We start from the raw sequence: 11,766 nt of genomic DNA, 5'->3' as shown, positions 1-11,766 counted from the left end.
CCGTTCTGTCAGCTAGTACCATGGCCAGCCGCTAAGCAGTCAGTGAGATGGCACTGCCATCGGTAGAGACATGAAAGGGTAACAGACTAGCCGGTCGTTTCGGTTGTCAAACGACAACTGACGGAGGGGAAATGATTGAACTAGATGCCAATGTTCCTTTTAGAGCATGCTTATCGTGAGCGAATCATGTCGTCTACTATTAAAGTGTAGTGGCAACAAACAGACTGGACGACTGGATGATTGAAACTACTTAAAGTTCTCCTGAAGCACACGCACTGAAATTCTTAGTAGTTTGTATAAAATATTATTTAAAAACACTGGTAAACGTAAGATACATAAAGATGGCTCTCATGTAGATTCGGACCAAAAAACAAAAATTTTGATTGTGCTTATGGAAAAATGCATTACGGATAGTTTTTAACCATGACCCGAGAATTTTTTTATATGCGATATTTAGTATGTTTATTCATTTTGTTCTAATGTGAAGTAATACTGATTGTAATGGCAGATCCAATAATTTTTTCTTTTCGATACACTTCACTGTCAATCTCGCTTCACGAGGGTAATTTTCGTCAACTCACTTTAGGTGAAATCGGTAATAGCTCTCAAAAGTGAAGTGAGCGTGAAAGTGAAACATATTTCACCGTGAAGTGACTTCCGTAATAAGTGCCTCGATATAGACAATAGCATGACCTGTACTTTTTGACATCAGTCGCAAAAATGAAACTTTGACCGCTTGGAGGCATGTGTTCCCAAACCCTAATAAACCTGAAATTTTGCATTTGGGCTTTTTTCGAAAAGACGAAACTTTCGAGCACAACTGCTAAATGAAATTAGAAAAATTGATTTTCATTGGCATCCTATACTGGATATAATCGGGTATCTTATCGTCAATATTACCGTTTCAACTGAAAAAAAACGACTTGCGATCCTCGAATTTTTACCTAATGCCTTGTTCAGACTTCTCCGCATATCACCTGATAACGCCAGATGATTTCGGGTATCACTTTGGGTGTTCAAACTACATTGAGATGATATGGCTTGACCACAGTCTAACAGACGTAACACTGAAACCAAGCTGCATCGCCACAAAAAACGATCATTTCAAATTTTCATTCAAATAACAGTCGTCGCGCGACAACGCCGTCCGAGGCGCTGTCATGTTATCTCATACATTTCTTTTAGTTCCCAATATGACACATGCACGTACGCTAGCGCTGTTGTCAAAATATAGGACGCAGCGCCAACACGGCAGTAGGTGTTGCTAGTGTTACTTACATAAACTACTGTTATCATCCGAACGATGGATTGATCGATAATTTGTTCAAAGTGTTATGTCTGTTAGTCTGTGGTTCGACATTTGCTTTATTCGGTTCGGTAATTGAAAAAGGAAGAAAACAAAAACAAGACAACAAGGGCAATGCAATTAAAATAGAGATATCAACTTGTTGGCTAGCACCAAAGATGACTAGAACAAGATACCTCTGACTCTTGCAGTACGCAGCGGACACGGCTGTCGCTGCGCGTGAACGAAAGTCAATTTGTATACTTGTAATTTGATGATTTAATTTTGCCATCTAATTTTCAATATCCTTATACGGTGCTGCCATCTAGTTTTCATTTTCATCTGGTGAATTATGCACGATAAATCGAATTTGCTAATAACCAGTTTTATGCGCAATTTAGTCATCAAATGGCAGCAATAACCGTTGTGAAGGTGTTGTGGGCAAAATGTATGAAAAAATGGAAGTCAGGTATCAGAAGTCGAACTAATTTGTATATTGGTTTTTGATGATGACGGCAAGGTGCCGGAAGGGGAAGCAATTTTTTTTCAATGTCCTTGTATGGTCCTGCCATCTAATTTTCAATATCCTTGCACGATGTGGCCATCCAATTTCCAATATCCTTATACGGTGCTGCCATCTGGTTTTCATTTTCATCTGGCGAATTATCCACGATAAAACGATTTTGGAATATACACTAAAGTCGCTTTTTACGCGGGGGATACGTGCCGCGTAAAAAAAACCATCGTTAATTTTGCATTCCGAGTGAAGGGGAACCGAAATCCGTGCAAAAACAAAATACCGCGTAAATTCCGGAATCCGCGTAAAAACACCGTGTAAATTCCGGAATCCGTCTAAAAAAAAACCGCGTGAATTCCGGAACCCGCGTAAAAAAACCCGCGTAAAAAAAACCGCGTAAAAAGCGACCTTAGTGTATATTTCTTTTGACGTTTTTTACCAAACATTTTTGATCAAACTATTTCCCCAGTCAGTACATTTTTCAATCGTCAACTAAAGCAAATATGGACTGCTTGTAATGGAAATAAAATTAGCTTGACTTGCATTATAGTCATTCAAAATAAAAAAGATAAATAGTTCATGACGGACTCAAACGTCAAGATGTTGCCGTTGGCAGAGACGGCAGCAGCAGAGATGCCAGATGTTTTTGAAAAATGTCTGCAACTGCTCGAAAAACCGGAAAAATTTGCTCGAAATCTGAAAAAAATCTATCCGTGATCCGAAAAAATTTTGCTCGCGCAGGCAAAAGTCTGTAAAAATCTGCACACAATTTTAAAAAATCTGCGCAATTATAAGAAGACTCTGACAAAAATCTGCAGAAACCGTGGAAAAACTGCAAATATCTGCAAATCAATGAATATCTGCACACGGACTCCAAAAATCTGCGTTTTGCAGACAAATCTGCACATTTGGTATCGCTGGGCAGCAGACTGGCGCTTTTCGATCTCTTACTGACGCAGTAAACTACACTGTGATGTTGACGTTAGAATTATGAAAAAAACAGCCAGCTACCAAACAATACTCTCTACTGAGTAAATTATGACGTGCGAAAAAGTGTGCAAGTGATACAGAATAGCTACTTAGCGAGGCCGAGTTATACGTCTTGCGGTGGTCTAATCGGAAACGCATCTGACCAGAGATTAGAAGTTGTGAGTCCGAGTATCACCTGCTGGACTACATTTTTTGCAAATTTCCAATTAACTATTTCCCTAGTTAGTAGGGTAGAGAACGGCTTGATCAATATCGACAATTTCAATGATGGATACGAAAAATTTGATTGTCTAGCTGTCTGACGAATATAAGAAATACCGTTAATCACAAAGAAATCTGTTAACAATTGCAATTGAAACAAATCGACCTATATTGCTGCCATTCAGGAGCCACTTCGGGTGCTGAAGAAAAAACGCCTGCAAAACAGATGGAAACTGCTTAGAATAGGTTCGGGGTGATTGGAACAGTGTCCCTCGATTGGTAACTTTGATTGATTATTGTTAAAGTTTACTAACTTAGTTTTACAATCTGAAAACAAGTTCTGACAGAGAAAACGATAGCGAACAGATTGATATACTACTGTTTGAGTTTCATCCAACACATTTCGAGTATTTCGTCTGAATACACAGGCGGTTCCTAAAGCTGCTTAGAATATGTTCCCTACCCTACATTTTTCAATCGTCAACTCCACATTTACTGCTTGAAATGGAAATAGACTTGCTAGACTTGCATTATAGTCATTAAAAACAAAAACATCATATCGAGAAGACTGGTAACTCTGCCTGAGATTGAGCGACAGTTTTGGTAGTGTGTTTGCTAGCGATGCGAATGCAAGCCGAACGCACAGGTTGGACCACCACATACGCCCACTCTGTCTTCGCAGCGATGCAAACTTCCACCTTTAATAGATGGAGTGCGCTGTTTGATTTGACGCTTGTCATTTGTATGGGATCGATCCAGAGATGCCAGTCTTCTTGATATGATGTTTTTGTTCAAAATAAGAAAGATAAAATCAAACTTTTTAAAGTTGTGAGGAATACGAGCACGAACTGTGTTGAGCTTCAGCGGCTAGTGGATGTTTTCAGTCTACGGTGTTCTAGAAACCTTCTTTCTGTAAGCATTCAGAAAAGTAATGTCATCTCCTTCTGCGGACAAAAAAGCCAATCTTACTTGACTATACCACAGACTAACAGACATAACACTTTGAACAAATTTTCAATAGAATCATCGTTTGATTGATACCAGTACTTTACGTTAATAACACTAGCACCATCTGTTACACAAATTCGAGATCTGGGAGTTATTCTGCTCAAGATAGCCAACGGGTTCCGCGATCCGTTTTGCCTTAGATCACTATACTACTCTTTAGTGCGATCATTCGCAGAATTCTGCTCCTTTGTATGATGTCCATTCTACAACTCCTGGATTACTAGAATTGAATTCGTGCAGCGGAAATTTATACGGCACACCCTGAGATTCCGTCCCTGGCGCGATCCCACACATCTGCCAGCCTACGCCGAACGCTGTCGGCTCTTAGGAATGCAAACCCTAGAAAAAAGACGTTTTGAGGCTCAAGCTTTATTCACAGACTAACAGACATAACACGTCGAACAAATTTCCAATAAAATCATCGTTTGGATGATCCCAGTACTTTACGTTTGTAACACAAGCACCATCTGCACGAAAATCTTGCTGGTTCTTTTAATTTCGAACGGAAGGCTCATATATAAATCATGAAAAGTTTTTTTGCTTTGATTACATCATTTTTTGAATAAAAACCGAATCCACTGTGTCTACCGCGTCTACTAAAGAATCACAAGGGCTGAGCCCCAACCGAAACAGTAAAACAATTCGACCGACATTGACGTTCTCGTATCAGGTTTGACGTTTTCGTATCTGTTTTGACGTTTTTGTATCTTCGATGTTATACCACAGACTATCAGACATAACACTTCGAACAAATTTTCAATAAAATCATCGTTCGGATGATTCCAGTACTTTACGTTAGTAACACTAGCACCATCTGCTGTTGTGTTCGCGCTGCGTCATGTATTTCGACATCAGCGCCAGCGTTACTGCATGTGTCAAATGGGAAACCACAAAATATGTATGAGACTGCATGACAGCGCCCCAGACGGCGTTATCGCGTGATGACTGTGTTTCGATTGGAAATTTGAAATGATCGTTTTTTGTGGCGATGGAGCTAGGTTCCAGTGTTACGTCTGTTAGTCTGTGGTTATACTCTGTCAAATGTACAGCGAGGGATAGGAAAAGGCATTCCCTCGTTCGAGTCCAGAATACCTGTCCATTATATACCATGGCTTTTACGTGCGTTATGTCAGCGCTTTCTGTCAAAATTTCATTTATTCATGAGCATAAATGAGAGGTGAGGAGAAAAATTACTAACACTTGCATGCGCCCTTCTGCCCAGTGTTGATACCAACAGTCATTAAAATCATCGTTCGGACGATTCCAGTACTTTACGTTAGTAACACTAGCACCACAGACTAACAGACGTAACACTGGAACCTAGCTCCATCGCCAGAAAAAACGTTCAATTCAAATTTTCAATCGAATAACAGCCATCTCGCGAAAACGTCGTCTGGGGCGCTGTCATGCAATCTCATATATATTTTGTAGTTCCCCATTTGACACATGCAGTAACGCTGGCGCTGATGTCGAAATACATGATGCAGCGCGAACACGACAGCAGATGGTGCTAGTGTTACTAATGTAAAGTACTAGAATCATCCAAACGATGATTTTATTGGAAATTTGTTCGACGTGTTATGTCTGTTAGTCTGTGCTAGCACCATCTGCTGCCGTGTTCGCGCTGCGTCATGTATTTCGACATCAGCGCTAGCGTTACGGCATGTGTCAAATGGGTAACCACAAAATCTAAGACAAGACGTGACAGCTGGTCACCGTTACATTCAACCAATTTGAACCGGCTGCTGATTGGCTGAGTTCGATAACGCAATCGTCACGTAGAAAATACAACGAGGTTACTTTTCACTGTAAAGCAGTGATGCTGGAGAGTCAGAATTAAGCTATTATAATTGTTCATAAATAATGATGCAAAAGTATGCAAGGTAGGTACATGATATTACCGAGTAATGTATTTCACTGTTATAACTTTAAAAATGCATTGATTAATCGTTTATTACTATTTCGGTTGAAGTCCAAGAAACTTAGAAAGAGAAAATTTGGGTACCAAGAAACTTAGGGAGAAAAAATTTGATAATAGAAGCACAGACTAACAGACGTAACACTGGAACCTAGCTCCATCGCCACAAAAAACGTTCATTTCAATCGAATAACAGTCATCGCGCGAAAACGTCGTCTGGGGCGCTGTCATGCAATCTCATACATATTTTTTAATTCCCCATTTGACACATGCAATAACGCTGGCGTTGTTGTCGAAATACATGACGCAGCGCGAACACGACAGCAGTAGTGCTAGTGTTACTAACGTAAAGTACTGGAATCATCCAAACGATGATTTTAATGAAAGTTTGTTCGACGTGTTATGTCTGTTAGTCTGTGATAGAAGTATGCTTCATTGAACATAAAATAATAAATAAGAATTGAGTATTATTCGCCTATATATTGCAATTTTGATTTGTTTTATTTTCATTGACCTGCAGAAGTTGTTAAAAATAATCATTCTTGCATCAACGGTATGGAACGTTCAAAAAAATTTCGACGGGGATGACGGTCGTTACGAAAAGAAAAATAAGAAGCCAGCTGTCGCGTCTTGTCTTAGCACAAAATATGTATGAGATTGCATGACAGCGCCCCAAGCGGCGTTATCGCGCGAAGACTGTTATTGGATTGGGAATTTGATTTTTTTTCGTGACGATGGAGCTAGGTTCCAGTGTTTCGTCTGTTAGTCTGTGTTTAAAACATTCACTAATACTAGAAAAATGCACTCTCCTCCTCAACTCTCTTTTATGCTCATTGTGAATTAAGTTCAGAAACGTCTCGTAAAATACTTTACGCTAGCAGAGATAGCAACGCCAACAAGTGTCAAATTGGGAACCCGCAAAAAATGTATATGGTCAGGGATGCCATATGTGCAGATTTGTCTACAAAAACGCAGATTTTTAGAGTTCAATGAGGAAGAAAACCAAACACTTGCGAATATAGAAATGAACCTGCCAATAATAGAACCAAAGCGGTAACTTTGTACGATTGACTTTCGAAGCTGGGTTTAACTTTCCGTAACTTTTCTCGTAGAAATTTATCACTCTATGATTAGGAAAGTATGATAGAAATGATTATCACGAATTACGCCTAATCTTGTAGTTTGATAAACACTAATAACGAGTGCACATGATGGTTAATTTTAGAATTTTTTTTCAAATTTTCTTAGACTTTCTTTGATTCTATTCCTGGTATTCCACAGGCAGTACCAATTTTATTCTGTTTTATTTCCACTTTATCTTGTGTTGTTATATTATACTTTTTATAATAATAGTAATTGATACGAGTAATAAAATATATTTATATGAAAAATACTGTACAGCTACTCTTGCAGATAGTTTTCTCTGTTCACGTTTTTGTTTTTTTTCCACAATTACGTAACCTTACTTTTTGACAATCATTTCTTTATTTGCCCGCGCCGGTTATTTTTTGTTTAATGTATAAATTAAGCGTTTTCCTAGGAAAATAAACGTCACCCAAACGATGAGCAGCAATAAGCTTTCGCAGCAATCATTGCTGCTTCGATAAAAGAAAAATTATATTAGAAGAAAAAAAACTCCTTTCCGATACTCTCTTTACAATTGTGAAACTAAATAAAAAAAGACCTCATAATACAATAACTTACAGCTGAAACAATACCTAATGAAATCCTACTGTTTGCAGTTTATGTCTTGACGTTGTTGGCTACACTAAACGTGATTAGGCTTATCGAAATGAATGTACATTAACGGTGTTCCGTGGTGTGTGCTTGTGTCCGTATTGTTTAGTCTCTTTTCTTTTATTAATTTTTTGTCTTTTTGTGAGTGTATATGTAATTCGCTTGTTCAAAATAATGAAATGCATCGGTTTCCGAATAGTGTTAATTCGTATAAAGCAGCTGACTAATGTTGTATAATATAGTACCAGTAGAACTGATCGTAGTGATAGGCGATTGTATGAGAACGTATTGGGGACCTTATTCTCACAGTCATCTTATCTAGTGAGAGGCGAACTTTTCGATTCTCACAGTCGCCGAGAGAATAGGGTCCTGGTTTCAATTGAATGATACAATAGGTACTGTATTGATTGATAAATGGTGGTTGGTGTCAGTTTAATACAAAGCAGAATGAGAGAAAAATTACGGATTAATGATTAGATTGTGTGTGTGTATTGAGGTTGTATACGGAAAATATTGCATGCCTTTTGTAGTTTCGTTCGCACGCATCGAACAATTCGACCGGTGTGAAAATCAGACTTCAAATAATTCAAACATATGTGTAAGAACACACGCGCGCATCGTGTGTGCATATGTATGTGTTTGTGTGTGCTCGAATGTCCTAAACTCAGTTCATCACACTAAGCATATTTTTACAGTGAAATCTTGATTTTGTGGTTGCTTAAAACTAACATAATAGTTCGTTATTTTACAGTACTCAGTTTGGTTTTCGCTCAAGCAGCATTCTGCATTTCCGTTTCCGGTGGCTACCCAAATTCTTTGTTTGATGTTAAACGAGCGTGAAAAAAAAGCCTTTCCAAAGATAAACTGAATAAACAATATGTACAACGAGTTGATCATCGACCGGTAAAGTTATGTGCAACGTACGAAATTCGAACTGAGTTTTATTTCGTTTTCTTCTTCCTTTTTCACTACAGTGAGTTGGGTACCTTTTTTGATTCGATAGCGAAAATAAATTAAATAAATTATCACTTCATATATTATTCAAACAATTTTATACAAATTTTGCTCTCAAAGAGAAATGGAATACACTTATGTTTTTTTTTGTGTCGGTCCTCAAACTTTTAACTACAATTTTTGCCGGTGGAGTTATCGATCAATTATGCAAGCATCGTTTTGTTGCATTTTTTTTTTCGTCAGGAAACGGTTAGCTAGACCTAATAGTTTGACTGATAGTTGCAAAAGCTTCTTGGTATAGCTTTGAATGGAACAATGTTTTCATTATTTTACGATTTGAGTGCTGATTGTTTTGCGTTTCTGGTTCCGCGTGTAAATGCTTTTTGATTTTTTTTTGTATTGTGAAATGTACGTGAGTTTTCAAGTCAGTTTGAATTGGAATGTACCGGTGTGCGTAAAAATGCGTATGCCTATTTGCATTAGAAAACATTGCAGGTATAAAATTTGAGAAGATGATGTCTTTTCCAAAAGTTACACCCACTTAGTCCTCTGCTAGTACCCTTTTAAGAGCCATTTTTTTGTTCATGATGTATAAGACAAAGAACAATGACAGTTTTTCGCCAATTTTTTTAAAAAATTAAGAAAAAAAGAAATTTTGGTCGAGTTACTTCATTAGTGTTCAGTTTTTTCATTAGATTATTTTTCAACTTATCCTTGTTCACATCCGTATCCGACAACGACTAGAATCGAAAAAAGGTATTCGCAAATTCGATTGAGCTATACGAAAAACTCGAACGAAAATGAGAATTCAAATTTTCGATACTGTTATGCGAAGAATAATGATTTTTTATGTATATTACTTTTATACTTCATATTCGAGTAAGAGAATTGGGTTTGGGGATCTTCATGTTAAATAAAAAATACCTTGATAATGTCATATACGGTACAACCGAAACGACAATTATCTGAAATAAACACGTTGTACGTAAACAACACTAGCAAGGTAAGTGGTAAGGAACATAACGAAACAACCATATTTTTTAGCCCTGTCGATTCTCAAAGGTACTCAGTGGCACTGATCAGCACGATTATGGCCGTAACGAACAGCAAACCATCCAAGTGACTGTGAAAATCGATCTGATACCTCCGAGTGGTCCCGAGACGATAGGAAAAGGTGGAAGATGCCTAGTAGATATGTTTGCATGGAATGTTTTCATCTAAACACTTCCAGCTTTTCCCCTTTTTAGTTTATATTGAATATAAATTTGAAGTACGGTCGACAAAAATTTCGGGAAAAGAGGCTCTAAATAGGCGCATACTGAAATCCCGCATACCCCTGAGTTCAGTTTAGTGCGATCTGACTTTCGTCGTTTTGTCTTTTTAGTTTGCTTGATTCTCTTACAAGATCTTCTATACCCTTATAATTGTAGAACTGTTGTATTCGATCAATTCGTGTAGTTTTTTTTAGTTGCTGTTGTTGATGTTTTAAAAGGCACACTCGTTTTTCGTTTTGTTTTCTTTTTCTTATTTGTTGGTTTGTATCTAGACAAGTTCCGTCTTTGTTTTTTATTTTTTTTAGTTTTTTGACTACGATGTAGTAAAATTTCTTTTATCGAACTGGTTGTAAAAAAACCTTTGCCTGCCGAAAAATCTCTTTACTTTCTTCGATGTATAAAAATATGTTTTCGCTATCTTTCTGCTGCACGTTTTGAATCTCTGCATTTGCACCATTGTTGTGTTTGATTGGCTGATTTTGTTTTGTTTTGGAATTTTCGATAGTTTGATTTGTTAGATTCATCTTCACAAGTATATAATTTTTCTTTGTTCGTTTGTCCATGTCTTTGAATGTTGGAAGCAAACATTTCTTCGACTCTCACCCTTCTATAAACATCTTCCACACATCCAAAAGCTTATTCGTTCTCACTTAAGTTACGCAACTTCCTAAAAGTTATAGTTTCAGTCTATAATAGAATATACACATTAAATGTTCAATTACGACAAAGCTTAAACACAAACTTCTAATTGGTGAGAGACTGAGATTCATTTACGTATCTCTTCTGACTTATAAATCCTGGCGAGCTTAGACGGAATACTCCACAAAGTGGAGTGGAAGAAGAGGGAGGATAAAGAATGAAAGGCTTGTGGTTTTGGAGGAAAAAAAGTCAGCAATACTAGAGCTTAGGATACAGTGCGCTCTAACTGAGGAACCGTGTTCGCGTCTATGCCAGCGTGAAGTAGATAACGTAACGCAACCTTTCGTTTTTTCTTCTGAGTAATCCGAATTACTCACTCTCCATATGGTTGGTCTGCGAGTTGCGTGCCCACGAATCCTCTAATTGACTCGCGTTTTCTGCATCTTTAGTTATACATAGTTTGCAAGCTGCTTCAGTACTAAAATGTACCGAACCGAAAACACTGCCTAAGAAATGGTTATATCCTCAAAACGTCTGAAAAGTGATTTGTTTTCTTTTTCTTTTGTATATGTAATAATTCTGTACGTGTATATGTAGATGAGTGTATATATGTTACATGTATATAATTTCCTCTTTTAATAATTTCTTACAATTCTTAGCAAAAATAGCTTTCCTCTTGTTTTGTTTGTTAATATTCGGAAAAATAGTTTATAACCTTGGGTTTTTGTTTGTAGTCTGTTTTGTAGTCTGGACCCTCCGCTTTGTCGACGCTATATTATCATTCTCTTTCTCTTCATATACAAACTATGTATTCTTAAAACATTAGGTATAGTTATGCGGATTCACACCAACACTAAAAAGCATACGGCTAGATTTATTATTTGTTTGTTTTTTTTTTTTTTCGCTGATAAAATATACATTATCGGATCTCGTAAAAATATCCTCTGTTTTCTTGTTGACTTATGTATGAACCATCCACAAATCACCCTAACAAGATACAAAACAGACACAAATGTGCGACACTGTACGCTAGGCGTAGCTCTTAATCAATGTTGGTATTCATCCTATCCTATTGTTTGTTTTCAAACATTTTTTTTTTATAAATCTTGCTGGTACGGTCCAAATTACCTTAACTTTTCGCGATATCTGCTGAACTGAACATCCTAACATCCTTATGCATCAGCGATCAACGCTCGGTTTCTGGTTTAGTGTTTCGACAGATTCAATGGAACGTCTGTGGATG

General features: G+C 37.4%; 1 protein-coding gene across 2 annotated transcripts in view; it reads right to left on the bottom strand.

The window, feature by feature from the left end:
* Positions 1-7,204: 7,204 nt before the first annotated feature.
* LOC129718191 (protein hairless) overlaps positions 7,205-11,766 on the bottom strand; it is a 38,177-nt gene continuing 33,615 nt past the window's right edge. For both annotated transcript variants that reach the window (XM_055668688.1, XM_055668689.1), the window contains exon 5: positions 7,205-11,757. In XM_055668688.1, coding sequence (XP_055524663.1) covers positions 11,729-11,757 — 29 coding nt within the window. In that variant the 3' untranslated portion in view covers positions 7,205-11,728. The remainder of the gene's footprint in view (positions 11,758-11,766) is intronic.

Source organism: Wyeomyia smithii, chromosome 1, assembly GCF_029784165.1.
Source record: "Wyeomyia smithii strain HCP4-BCI-WySm-NY-G18 chromosome 1, ASM2978416v1, whole genome shotgun sequence".
Taxonomy (NCBI): Eukaryota; Metazoa; Arthropoda; class Insecta; order Diptera; family Culicidae; genus Wyeomyia; species Wyeomyia smithii.
The sequence above is the reverse complement of the archived record's forward strand: the minus strand, read 5'-3'. Positions and strand labels throughout refer to the sequence as shown.